Genomic DNA, 14,177 nt, shown 5'->3' on the forward strand with positions numbered 1-14,177 from the left:
TACCCAGGTCCTAGTATACACAACTGATTTTATTACCCAGGTCCTAGTATACACAACAGATGGTATTACCCAGGTCCTAGTATAGACAACAGATGTTATTACCCAGGTCCTAGTATACACAACAGATGTTATTACCCAGGTCCTAGTATAGACAACAGATGTTATTACCCAGGTCCTAGTATACACAACAGATGGTATTACCCAGTTCCTAGTATAGACGACATATGTTATTACCCAGGTCCTAGTATAGACAACAGATGGTATTACCCAGGTCCTAGTATAGACAACAGATGTTATTACCCAGGTCCTAGTATACACAACAGATGTTATTACCCAGGTCCTAGTATAGACAACATATGTTATTACCCAGGTCCTAGTATACACAACAGATGTTATTACCCAGGTCCTAGTATACACAACAGATGTTATTACCCAGGTCCTAGTATACACAACAGATGTTATTACCCAGGTCCTAGTATAGACAACAGATGTTATTACCCAGGTCCTAGTATAGACAACAGATGGTATTACCCAGGTCCTAGTATACACAACATATGTTATTACCCAGGTCCTAGTATACACAACAGATGTTATTACCCAGGTCCTAGTATAGACAACATATGTTATTACCCAGGTCCTAGTATACACAACAGATGGTATTACCCAGGTCCTAGTATAGACAACAGATGTTATTACCCAGGTCCTAGTATACACAACATATGGTATTACCCAGGTCCTAGTATACACAACAGATGGTATTACTCAGGTCCTAGTATACACAACAGATGGTATTACCCAGGTCCTAGTATACACAACAGATGGTATTACCCAGGTCCTAGTATACACAACAGATGGTATTACCCAGGTCCTAGTATACACAACAGATGGTATTACCCAGGGCCTAGTATAGACAACAGATGTTATTACCCAGGTCCTAGTATACACAACATATGGTATTACCCAGGTCCTAGTATACACAACAGATGGTATTACCCAGGTCCTAGTATACACAACAGATGGTATTACCCAGGTCCTAGTATACACAACAGATGGTATTACCCAGGTCCTAGTATACACAACAGATGGTATTACCCAGGTCCTAGTATACACAACAGATGGTATTACCCAGGGCCTAGTATAGACAACAGATGTTATTACCCAGGTCCTAGTATACACAACATATGTTACTACCCAGGTCCTAGTATAGAAAACAGATGGTATTACCCAGGTCCTAGTATACACAACAGATGGTATTACCCAGGTCCTAGTATACACAACAGATGGTATTACCCAGGTACTAGTATACACAACAGATGGTATTACCCAGGTCCTAGTATACACAACAGATGGTATTACCCAGGTCCTAGTATAGACAACAGATGGTATTACCCAGGTCCTAGTATACACAACAGATGGTATTACCCAGGTCCTAGTATAGACAACAGATGTTATTACCCAGGTCCTAGTATACACAACATATGTTACTACCCAGGTCCTAGTATAGAAAACAGATGGTATTACCCAGGTCCTAGTAAAGACAACAGATGTTATTACCCAGGTCCTAGTATACACAACATATGGTATTACCCAGGTCCTAGTATACACAACATATGTTATTACCCAGGTCCTAGTATACACAACAGATGGTATTACCCAGGTCCTAGTATACACAACAGATGGTATTACCCAGGTCATAGTATACACAACATATGTTATTACCCAGGTCCTAGTATACACAACAGATGTTATTACCCAGGTCCTAGTATACACAACAGATGGTATTACCCAGGTCCTAGTATACACAACATATGTTATTACCCAGGTCCTAGTATACACAACAGATGGTATTACCCAGGTCCTAGTATACACAACAGATGGTATTACCCAGGTACTAGTATACACAACAGATGGTATTACCCAGGTCCTAGTATACACAACAGATGGTATTACCCAGGTCCTAGTATAGACAACAGATGGTATTACCCAGGTCCTAGTATACACAACAGATGGTATTACCCAGGTCCTAGTATAGACAACAGATGTTATTACCCAGGTCCTAGTATACACAACATATGTTACTACCCAGGTCCTAGTATAGAAAACAGATGGTATTACCCAGGTCCTAGTATACACAACAGATGGTATTACCCAGGTCCTAGTATACACAACAGATGGTATTACCCAGGTACTAGTATACACAACAGATGGTATTACCCAGGTCCTAGTATACACAACAGATGGTATTACCCAGGTCCTAGTATAGACAACAGATGGTATTACCCAGGTCCTAGTATACACAACAGATGGTATTACCCAGGTCCTAGTATAGACAACAGATGTTATTACCCAGGTCCTAGTATACACAACATATGTTACTACCCAGGTCCTAGTATAGAAAACAGATGGTATTACCCAGGTCCTAGTAAAGACAACAGATGGTATTACCCAGGTCCTGGTATAGACAACAGATGGTATTACCCAGGTCCTAGTATACACAACATATGTTATTACCCAGGTCCTAGTATACACAACATATGTTATTACCCAGGTCCGAGTATACACAACAGATGGTATTACCCAGGTCCTAGTATACACAACAGATGGTATTACCCAGGTCCTAGTGTACACAACAGATGTTATTACCCAGGTCCTAGTATACACAACATATGTTATTACCCAGGTCCTAGCATAGACAACAGATGTTATTACCCAGGTACTAGTATACACAACAGAAGGTATTACTCAGGTCCTAGTATAGACAACAGATGTTATTACCCAGGTCCTAGTATACACAACAGATGGTATTACCCAGGTCCTAGTATAGACAACATATGTTATTACCCAGGTCCTAGTATACACAACAGATGTTATTACCCAGGTTCTAGTATAGACAACAGATGTAATTACCCAGGTCCTAGTATACACAACAGATGTTATTACCCAGGTCCTAGTATACACAACAGATGGTATTACCCAGGTCTTAGTATACACAACAGATGGTATTACCCAGGTCCTAGTATACACAACAGATGGTATTACCCAGGTCCTAGAATAGACAACAGATGTTATTACCCAGGTCCTAGTATACACAACAGATGTTATTACCCAGGTCCTAGTATACACAACAGATGTTATTACCCAGGTCCTAGTATACACAACAGATGGTATTACCCAGGTCCTAGTATAGACAACAGATGGTATTACCCAGGTCCTAGTATAGACAACATATGGTATTACCCAGGTCCTAGTATACACAACAGATGTTATTACCCAGGTCCTAGTATACACAACAGATGGTATTACCCAGGTCCTAGTATACACAACAGATGTTACTACCCAGGTCCTAGTATACACAACAGATGGTATTACCCAGGTCCTAGTATACACAACATATGTTATTACCCAGGTCCTAGTATACACAATAGATGGTATTACCCAGGTCCTAGTATACACAACAGATGGTATTACCCAGGTCCTAGTATACACAACAGATGGTATTACCCAGGTCCTAGTATACACAACAGATGTTATTACCCAGGTCCTAGTATACACAACAGATGTTATTGCCCAGGTCCTAGTACAGACAACAGATGTAATTACCCAGGTCCTAGTATACACAACAGATGTTATTACCCAGGTCCTAGTATACACAACAGATGGTATTACCCAGGTCCTAGTATAGACAACAGATGGTATTACCCAGGTCCTAGTATACACAACAGATGTTATTACCCAGGTCCTAGTATACACAACAGATGTTATAACCCAGGTCCTAGTATACACAACAGATGGTATTACCCAGGTCCTAGTATAGACAACAGATGGTATTACCCAGGTCCTAGTATAGACAACATATGGTATTACCCAGGTCCTAGTATACAAAACAGATGTTATTACCCAGGTCCTAGTATACACAACAGATGGTATTACCCAGGTCCTAGTACACACAACAGATGGTATTACCCAGGTACTAGTATACACAACAGATGGCATTACCCAGGTCCTAGTATAGACAACAGATGGTATTACCCAGGTCCTAGTATACACAACAGATGGTATTACCCAGGTCCTAGTATACACAACATATGTTATTACCCAGGTCCTAGTATACACAACAGATCGTATTACCCAGGTCCTAGTATACACAACAGATGGTATTACCCAGGTCCTTGTATACACAACAGATGCTATTACCCAGGTCCTAGTATACACAACATATGTTATTACCCAGGTCCTAGCATAGACAACAGATGTTATTACCCAGGTACTAGTATACACAACAGATGGTATTACCCAGGTCCTAGTATAGACAACAGATGTTATTACCCAGGTCCTAGTATATACAACAGATGGTATTACCCAGGTCCTAGTATACACAACAGATGGTATTACCCAGGTCCTAGTATACACAACAGATGTTATTACCCAGGTCCTAGTATACACAACAGATGTTATTACCCAGGTCCTAGTACAGACAACAGATGTAATTACCCAGGTCCTAGTATACACAACAGATGGTATTACCCAGGTCCTAGTATAGACAACAGATGTTATTACCCAGGTCCTAGTATACACAACAGATGGTATTACCCAGGTCCTAGTATAGACAACAGATGTTATTACCCAGGTCCTAGTATACACAACTGATTTTATTACCCAGGTCCTAGTATACACAACAGATGGTATTACCCAGGTCCTAGTATAGACAACAGATGTTATTACCCAGGTCCTAGTATACACAACAGATGTTATTACCCAGGTCCTAGTATAGACAACAGATGTTATTACCCAGGTCCTAGTATACACAACAGATGGTATTACCCAGTTCCTAGTATAGACAACATATGTTATTACCCAGGTCCTAGTATAGACAACAGATGGTATTACCCAGTTCCTAGTATAGACAACATATGTTATTACCCAGGTCCTAGTATAGACAACAGATGGTATTACCCAGGTCCTAGTATAGACAACAGATGTTATTACCCAGGTCCTAGTATACACAACAGATGTTATTACCCAGGTCCTAGTATAGACAACATATGTTATTACCCAGGTCCTAGTATACACAACAGATGTTATTACCCAGGTCCTAGTATACACAACAGATGTTATTACCCAGGTCCTAGTATACACAACAGATGTTATTACCCAGGTCCTAGTATAGACAACAGATGTTATTACCCAGGTCCTAGTATAGACAACAGATGGTATTACCCAGGTCCTAGTATACACAACATATGTTATTACCCAGGTCCTAGTATACACAACAGATGTTATTACCCAGGTCCTAGTATAGACAACATATGTTATTACCCAGGTCCTAGTATACACAACAGATGGTATTACCCAGGTCCTAGTATAGACAACAGATGTTATTACCCAGGTCCTAGTATACACAACATATGGTATTACCCAGGTCCTAGTATACACAACAGATGGTATTACCCAGGTCCTAGTATACACAACAGATGGTATTACCCAGGTCCTAGTATACACAACAGATGGTATTACCCAGGTCCTAGTATACACAACAGATGGTATTACCCAGGTCCTAGTATACACAACAGATGGTATTACCCAGGGCCTAGTATAGACAACAGATGTTATTACCCAGGTCCTAGTATACACAACATATGGTATTACCCAGGTCCTAGTATACACAACAGATGGTATTACCCAGGTCCTAGTATACACAACAGATGGTATTACCCAGGTCCTAGTATACACAACAGATGGTATTACCCAGGTCCTAGTATACACAACAGATGGTATTACCCAGGTCCTAGTATACACAACAGATGGTATTACCCAGGGCCTAGTATAGACAACAGATGTTATTACCCAGGTCCTAGTATACACAACATATGTTACTACCCAGGTCCTAGTATAGAAAACAGATGGTATTACCCAGGTCCTAGTATACACAACAGATGGTATTACCCAGGTCCTAGTATACACAACAGATGGTATTACCCAGGTACTAGTATACACAACAGATGGTATTACCCAGGTCCTAGTATACACAACAGATGGTATTACCCAGGTCCTAGTATAGACAACAGATGGTATTACCCAGGTCCTAGTATACACAACAGATGGTATTACCCAGGTCCTAGTATAGACAACAGATGTTATTACCCAGGTCCTAGTATACACAACATATGTTACTACCCAGGTCCTAGTATAGAAAACAGATGGTATTACCCAGGTCCTAGTAAAGACAACAGATGTTATTACCCAGGTCCTAGTATACACAACATATGGTACTACCCAGGTCCTAGTATAGAAAACAGATGTTATTACCCAGGTCCTAGTATACACAACAGATGGTATTACCCAGGTCCTAGTATACACAACAGATGGTATTACCCAGGTACTAGTATAGACAACAGATGGTATTACCCAGGTCCTAGTATACACAACAGATGGTATTACCCAGGTCCTAGTATAGACAACAGATGGTATTACCCAGGTCCTAGTATACACAACAGATGGTATTACCCAGGTCCTAGTATAGACAACAGATGTTATTACCCAGGTCCTAGTATACACAACATATGTTACTACCCAGGTCCTAGTATAGAAAACAGATGGTATTACCCAGGTCCTAGTAAAGACAACAGATGGTATTACCCAGGTCCTGGTATAGACAACAGATGGTATTACCCAGGTCCTAGTATACACAACATATGTTATTACCCAGGTCCTAGTATACACAACATATGTTATTACCCAGGTCCGAGTATACACAACAGATGGTATTACCCAGGTCCTAGTATACACAACAGATGGTATTACCCAGGTCCTAGTGTACACAACAGATGTTATTACCCAGGTCCTAGTATACACAACATATGTTATTACCCAGGTCCTAGCATAGACAACAGATGTTATTACCCAGGTACTAGTATACACAACAGAAGGTATTACTCAGGTCCTAGTATAGACAACAGATGTTATTACCCAGGTCCTAGTATACACAACAGATGGTATTACCCAGGTCCTAGTATAGACAACATATGTTATTACCCAGGTCCTAGTATACACAACAGATGTTATTACCCAGGTTCTAGTATAGACAACAGATGTAATTACCCAGGTCCTAGTATACACAACAGATGTTATTACCCAGGTCCTAGTATACACAACAGATGGTATTACCCAGGTCTTAGTATACACAACAGATGGTATTACCCAGGTCCTAGTATACACAACAGATGGTATTACCCAGGTCCTAGAATAGACAACAGATGTTATTACCCAGGTCCTAGTATACACAACAGATGTTATTACCCAGGTCCTAGTATACACAACAGATGTTATTACCCAGGTCCTAGTATACACAACAGATGGTATTACCCAGGTCCTAGTATAGACAACAGATGGTATTACCCAGGTCCTAGTATAGACAACATATGGTATTACCCAGGTCCTAGTATACACAACAGATGTTATTACCCAGGTCCTAGTATACACAACAGATGGTATTACCCAGGTCCTAGTATACACAACAGATGTTACTACCCAGGTCCTAGTATACACAACAGATGGTATTACCCAGGTCCTAGTATACACAACATATGTTATTACCCAGGTCCTAGTATACACAATAGATGGTATTACCCAGGTCCTAGTATACACAACAGATGGTATTACCCAGGTCCTAGTATACACAACAGATGGTATTACCCAGGTCCTAGTATACACAACAGATGTTATTACCCAGGTCCTAGTATACACAACAGATGTTATTGCCCAGGTCCTAGTACAGACAACAGATGTAATTACCCAGGTCCTAGTATACACAACAGATGTTATTACCCAGGTCCTAGTATACACAACAGATGGTATTACCCAGGTCCTAGTATAGACAACAGATGGTATTACCCAGGTCCTAGTATACACAACAGATGTTATTACCCAGGTCCTAGTATACACAACAGATGTTATAACCCAGGTCCTAGTATACACAACAGATGGTATTACCCAGGTCCTAGTATAGACAACAGATGGTATTACCCAGGTCCTAGTATAGACAACATATGGTATTACCCATGTCCTAGTATACAAAACAGATGTTATTACCCAGGTCCTAGTATACACAACAGATGGTATTACCCAGGTCCTAGTACACACAACAGATGGTATTACCCAGGTACTAGTATACACAACAGATGGTATTACCCAGGTCCTAGTATAGACAACAGATGGTATTACCCAGGTCCTAGTATACACAACAGATGGTATTACCCAGGTCCTAGTATACACAACATATGTTATTACCCAGGTCCTAGTATACACAACAGATCGTATTACCCAGGTCCTAGTATACACAACAGATGGTATTACCCAGGTCCTTGTATACACAACAGATGCTATTACCCAGGTCCTAGTATACACAACAGATGTTATTACCCAGGTCCTAGTATACACAACAGATGGTATTACCCAGGTCATAGTATACACAACATATGTTATTACCCAGGTCCTAGCATAGACAACAGATGTTATTACCCAGGTACTAGTATACACAACAGATGGTATTACCCAGGTCCTAGTATAGACAACAGATGTTATTACCCAGGTCCTAGTATATACAACAGATGGTATTACCCAGGTCCTAGTATACACAACAGATGGTATTACCCAGGTCCTAGTATACACAACAGATGGTATTACCCAGGTCCTAGTATACACAACAGATGGTATTACCCAGGTCCTAGTATAGACAACAGATGTTATTACAGAGGTCCTAGTATACACAACAGATGGTATTACCCAGGTCCTAGTATACACAACAGATGTTATTACCCAGGTCCTAGTATACACAACAGATGTTATTACCCAGGTCCTAGTATACACAACAGATGGTATTACCCAGGTCCTAGTATACACAACAGATGGTATTACCCAGGTCCTAGTATACACAACAGATGTTATTACCCAGGTCCTAGTATAGACAACAGATGTTATTACCCAGGTCCTAGTATACACAACAGATGTTATTACCCAGGTCCTAGTATACACAACAGATGTTATTACCCAGGTCCTAGTATACACAACAGATGTTATTACCCAGGTCCTAGTACAGACAACAGATGTAATTACCCAGGTCCTAGTATACACAACAGATGTTATTACCCAGGTCCTAGTATACACAACAGATGGTATTACCCAGGTCCTAGTATACACAACAGATGGTATTACCCAGGTCCTAGTATACACAACAGATGGTATTACCCAGGTCCTAGTATAGACAACAGATGTTATTACCCAGGTCCTAGTATAGACAACAGATGGTATTACCCAGGTCCTAGTATACACAACAGATGTTATTACCCAGGTCCTAGTATAGACAACAGATGTTATTACCCAGGTCCTAGTATACACAACAGATGGTATTACCCAGGTCCTAGTATAGAAAACAGATGGTATTACCCAGGTCCTAGTATAGACAACATATGGTATTACCCAGGTCCTAGTATACACAACAGATGTTATTACCCAGGTCCTAGTATACACAACAGATGGTATTACCCAGGTCCTAGTATACACAACAGATGGTATTACCGAGGTACTAGTATACACAACAGATGGTATTACCCAGGTCCTAGTATACACAACAGATGGTATTACCCAGGTCCTAGTATACACAACAGATGGTATTACCCAGGTCCTAGTATAGACAACATATGGTATTACCCAGGTCCTAGTATAGACAACAGATGGTATTACCCAGGTCCTAGTATACACAACAGATGTTATTACCCAGGTCCTAGTATACACAACATATGTTACTACCCAGGTCCTAGTATAGACTACAGATGTTATTACCCAGGTCCTAGTATACACAACAGATGGTATTACTCAGGTCCTAGTATAGACAATAGATGGTATTACCCAGGTCCTAGTATAGACAACAGATGTTATTACCCAGGTCCTAGTATACACAACAGATGTTATTACCCAGGTCCTAGTATACACAACAGATGTTATTACCCAGGTCCTAGTATACACAACATATGGTATTACCCAGGTCCTAGTATACACAACATATGTTATTACCCAGGTCCTAGTATACACAACAGATGTTATTACCCAGGTCCTAGTATAGACAACAGATGTTATTACCCAGGTCCTAGTATACACAACATATGGTATTACCCAGGTCCTAGTATACACAACAGATGTTATTACCCAGGTCCTAGAATAGACAACAGATGTTATTACCCAGGTCCTAGTATACACAACAGATGTTATTACCCAGGTCCTAGTATACACAACATATGGTATTACCCAGGTCCTAGTATACACAACAGATGTTATTACCCAGGTCCTAGTATACACAACATATGGTATTACCCAGGTCCTAGTATACACAACAGATGGTATTACACAGGTCCTAGTATAGACAACAGATGGTATTACCCAGGTCCTAGTATACACAACAGATGGTATTACCCAGGTACTAGTATACACAACAGATGTTATTACCCAGGTCCTAGTATACACAACAGATGTTATTACTCAGGTCCTAGTATACACAACAGATGGTATTACCCAGGTCCTAGTATACACAACATATGTTTTGGCTCGTCCTTTAAGTCCATGTCCATTCATCTTATCACCAGGGTTGGGCTCCATTCAAATTGAAGTCACACAGTTCAGGAAATTAATTAGTTAAAATTCTAAAATGGAAAAACCTTTGAGACAAAAAGCTTCTTGAAAGTAATTAAAAATAGATTAAATGTTTTCAATTATTGAATAGGAATTTCAGTTTGCTTCCAGAATTGACTGACTTCAATTTGAATTGACCGCAACCCTGCTTATCAGCCAACAGACCACAGACCACTCCAACCCCAAACCGGCCCAGTCTTCAGTCCACTCACCACTCGTGATGGTTGTCTACGAAGGCAGACATGGGGCTGATCTGAACGGTGTAGGTGTCGTTGGCGGAGTACTCAAACAGGCCGTAGTACGGGTTGAACAGCTCTCTAGACACCAGGAAGAAAAACTCTCTGGACGGGCCGCTGTAGTCCAAGCTGCAACACATACAGGAAGACACATTATCACACAGGAACACAAAGGAACGGCGGAGATAGAAATATAACGTCATAGAGCAGACAAAGTGCATTTCTAACTGAAATATTCCTCAAATGTTTCATTCTATTGAAGCCAGTATCATTTCTCCCCCCATCTTCTGGAAGAGTAGAGGACAGGCAGTCTGTCTGACTCACCCCTCCTCTCCCAGGAAGCTGACATAGAGCTTGCTCCTCTGCAGGTCTTTACGGGAGTAACACATGACCTGGTTGAAGGCATCCTCCAGGAGATGGTCCCTACGGATGATCAACCTGGGGGTTGGGGGAGGAAGAGACACACACAGGGGGGAACTGGTAAGGGCAGGAGGGCGTGGATAGAGGGTAAGTTGGTGGACCACAGAACTAGAATCAGATTCTATTTATTTGGCTGGAACACCAAAGCATTTAGCTAGATCAATAACGTATTCATTCTTTCATTTTACAGTATTCACACATGAATATTCAAATATGTTACACTATTATATTGATGACAAGCACCCTCCCCACTACATACTTTAACTTCCCTGGGCCCTGGCCGTAACCCTTGGTCTCCAGTTTGTGGTAGAAGCACCCTCCCCACTACATACTTTAACTTCCCTGGGCCCTGGCCGTAACCCTTGGTCTCCAGTTTGTGGTAGAAGCACCCTCCCCACTACATACTTTAACTTCCCTGGGCCCTGGCCGTAACCTTTGGTCTCCAGTTTGTGGTAGAAGCACCCTCCCCACTACATACTTTAACTTCCCTGGGCCCTGGCCGTAACCTTTGGTCTCCAGTTTGTGGTAGAAGCACCCTCCCCACTACATACTTTAACTTCCCTGGGCCCTGGCCGTAACCTTTGGTCTCCAGTTTGTGGTAGAAGCACCCTCCCCACTACATACTTTAACTTCCCTGGGCCCTGGCCGTAACCTTTGGTCTCCAGTTTGTGGTAGAAGCACCCTCCCCACTACATACTTTAACTTCCCTGGGCCCTGGCCGTAACCTTTGGTCTCCAGTTTGTGGTAGAAGCACTCTCCCCACTACATACTTTAACTTCCCTGGGCCCTGGCCGTAACCTTTGGTCTCCAGTTTGTGGTAGAAGCACCCTCCCCACTACATACTTTAACTTCCCTGGGCCCTGGCCATAACCTTTGGTCTCCAGTTTGTGGTAGAAGCACCCTCCCCACTACATACTTTAACTTCCCTGGGCCCTGGCCGTAACCTTTGGTCTCCAGTTTGTGGTAGAAGCACCCTCCCCACTACATACTTTAACTTCCCTGGGCCCTGGCCGTAACCTTTGGTCTCCAGTTTGTGGTAGAAGCACCCTCCCCACTACATACTTTAACTTCCCTGGGCCCTGGCCGTAACCTTTGGTCTCCAGTTTGTGGTAGAAGCACCCTCCCCACTACATACTTTAACTTCCCTGGGCCCTGGCCGTAACCTTTGGTCTCCAGTTTGTGGTAGAAGCACCCTCCCCACTACATACTTTAACTTCCCTGGGCCCTGGCCGTAACCTTTGGTCTCCAGTTTGTGGTAGAAGCACCCTCCCCACTACATACTTTAACTTCCCTGGGCCCTGGCCGTAACCTTTGGTCTCCAGTTTGTGGTAGAAGCACCCTCCCCACTACATACTTTAACTTCCCTGGGCCCTGGCCGTAACCTTTGGTCTCCAGTTTGTGGTAGAAGCACCCTCCCCACTACATACTTTAACTTCCCTGGGCCCTGGCCGTAACCTTTGGTCTCCAGTTTGTGGTAGAAGCACCCTCCCCACTACATACTTTAACTTCCCTGGGCCCTGGCCGTAACCTTTGGTCTCCAGTTTGTGGTAGAAGCACCCTCCCCACTACATACTTTAACTTCCCTGGGCCCTGGCCGTAACCTTTGGTCTCCAGTTTGCGGTAGAAGTTTCGCAGTTTGGCTTCGAAGTCTCGCTTGTAGGGGGCCGGGGCACGGGCATTAGCTCGCTGTGTTCCTGTGGGAATAACATTTGACAGAGACCGAGGGATGAGTGTGTGCTCCCTACAAACACCGAGAGAGGAGAGAGAGAAAGAGAAAAAACAAGCGAGAGAGAAATAGCGAAAGAGAGAATTGGAGAGAAAGACAGAATGGTAACAGAGAGGGGTATAGAGAAGCCTTCTCACCAGGTGAGTTCTGTGGGGAGGACACGGGGGAGCTTCGTGGGGACTGGCAGTAGCTGGGGTGCAGTAAGGCGTGAGGCGGAACATATGACATCACTTCCTCCTCAAACAGGCTGCCAGAGAGAACCAAGAGAGAGGAGACAATGTCACTGAGAGCTACAGAGATGCAAAGTAACAGAACTGGGTTTGAACTAAAGCCTGGGTATTGGCTCAGGGAGATAACACAAGTCTTCAGGTCTCAAGCATAAAGCTTCTCATACACTGATAGTCCTGAGAGGCAGGTACAGATGTAGGATCTTCATTTGATCACTCTGTTGCAGGAGAACTTTCCTGCAGTGCAGAACATTTAAAACGTGTAGTGTATTTGAGGCTTCTGAAGTTTGTAATTTCCACTTAGAAATCTCACATTCCCCTAGACACATTTCCATGAATGATTATCTGCATGTCCTGTTGCTGCAGGATTATTTTCCTTCTGTAGCAAACTGTCTGAAATGAAGATCGTACTTCTGAATAAGGCAGGTATGAGGCAGGTACAGGTATGACAGTAGCTCACCTGAGGAGGATGACCAGGTCTGCATCACCAGACAGCCTGGCCAGACCAGAGGCCCCTTCATTACGAATCAACTGCACCTTCTCCCTGTGGTGGAGAACACACAACAGAATGACCCTTAACCACTCCTTCATTACGAATCAACTGCACCTTCTCCCTGTGGTGGAGAACACACAACAGAATGACCCTTAACCACTCCTTCATTACGAATCAACTGCACCTTCTCCCTGTGGTGGAGAACACACAACAGAATGACCCTTAACCACTCCTTCATTACGAATCAACTGCACCTTCTCCCTGTGGTGGAGAACACACAACAGAATGACCCTTAACCACTCCTTCATTACGAATCAACTGCACCTTCTCCCTGTGGTGGAGAACACACAACAGAATGACCCTTAACCACTCCTTCATTACGAATCAACTGCACC

The 14,177-nt window shown here is 42.6% G+C and overlaps 1 protein-coding gene across 7 annotated transcripts in view; it reads right to left on the bottom strand.

Annotated features, from left to right (window-relative positions):
• The window catches only part of LOC106595449 (E3 ubiquitin-protein ligase HECW2), a 145,819-nt gene that overhangs the window by 67,043 nt on the left and 64,599 nt on the right, over positions 1-14,177 (bottom strand). For 6 of the 7 annotated variants that reach the window (XR_006760068.1, XR_006760069.1, XM_045699466.1 and 3 more), the window contains exons 19-23: positions 13,750-13,833; positions 13,200-13,309; positions 12,910-13,030; positions 11,241-11,393; positions 10,893-11,045 (exon numbers count right to left, since the gene is read on the bottom strand). Coding sequence is in view for 5 of the 7 variants with exons in the window: in XM_045699466.1 (XP_045555422.1) it covers positions 10,893-11,045; positions 11,241-11,393; positions 12,910-13,030; positions 13,200-13,309; positions 13,750-13,833 (621 nt within the window). In the remaining 2 variants the exon portion in view is untranslated. The remainder of the gene's footprint in view (positions 1-10,892; positions 11,046-11,240; positions 11,394-12,909; positions 13,031-13,199; positions 13,310-13,749; positions 13,834-14,177) is intronic. The other variant, XM_045699468.1, reaches the window with a different exon arrangement.

Source organism: Salmo salar, chromosome ssa17 (genome assembly GCF_905237065.1).
Source record: "Salmo salar chromosome ssa17, Ssal_v3.1, whole genome shotgun sequence".
Lineage (NCBI taxonomy): Eukaryota > Metazoa > Chordata > Actinopteri > Salmoniformes > Salmonidae > Salmo > Salmo salar.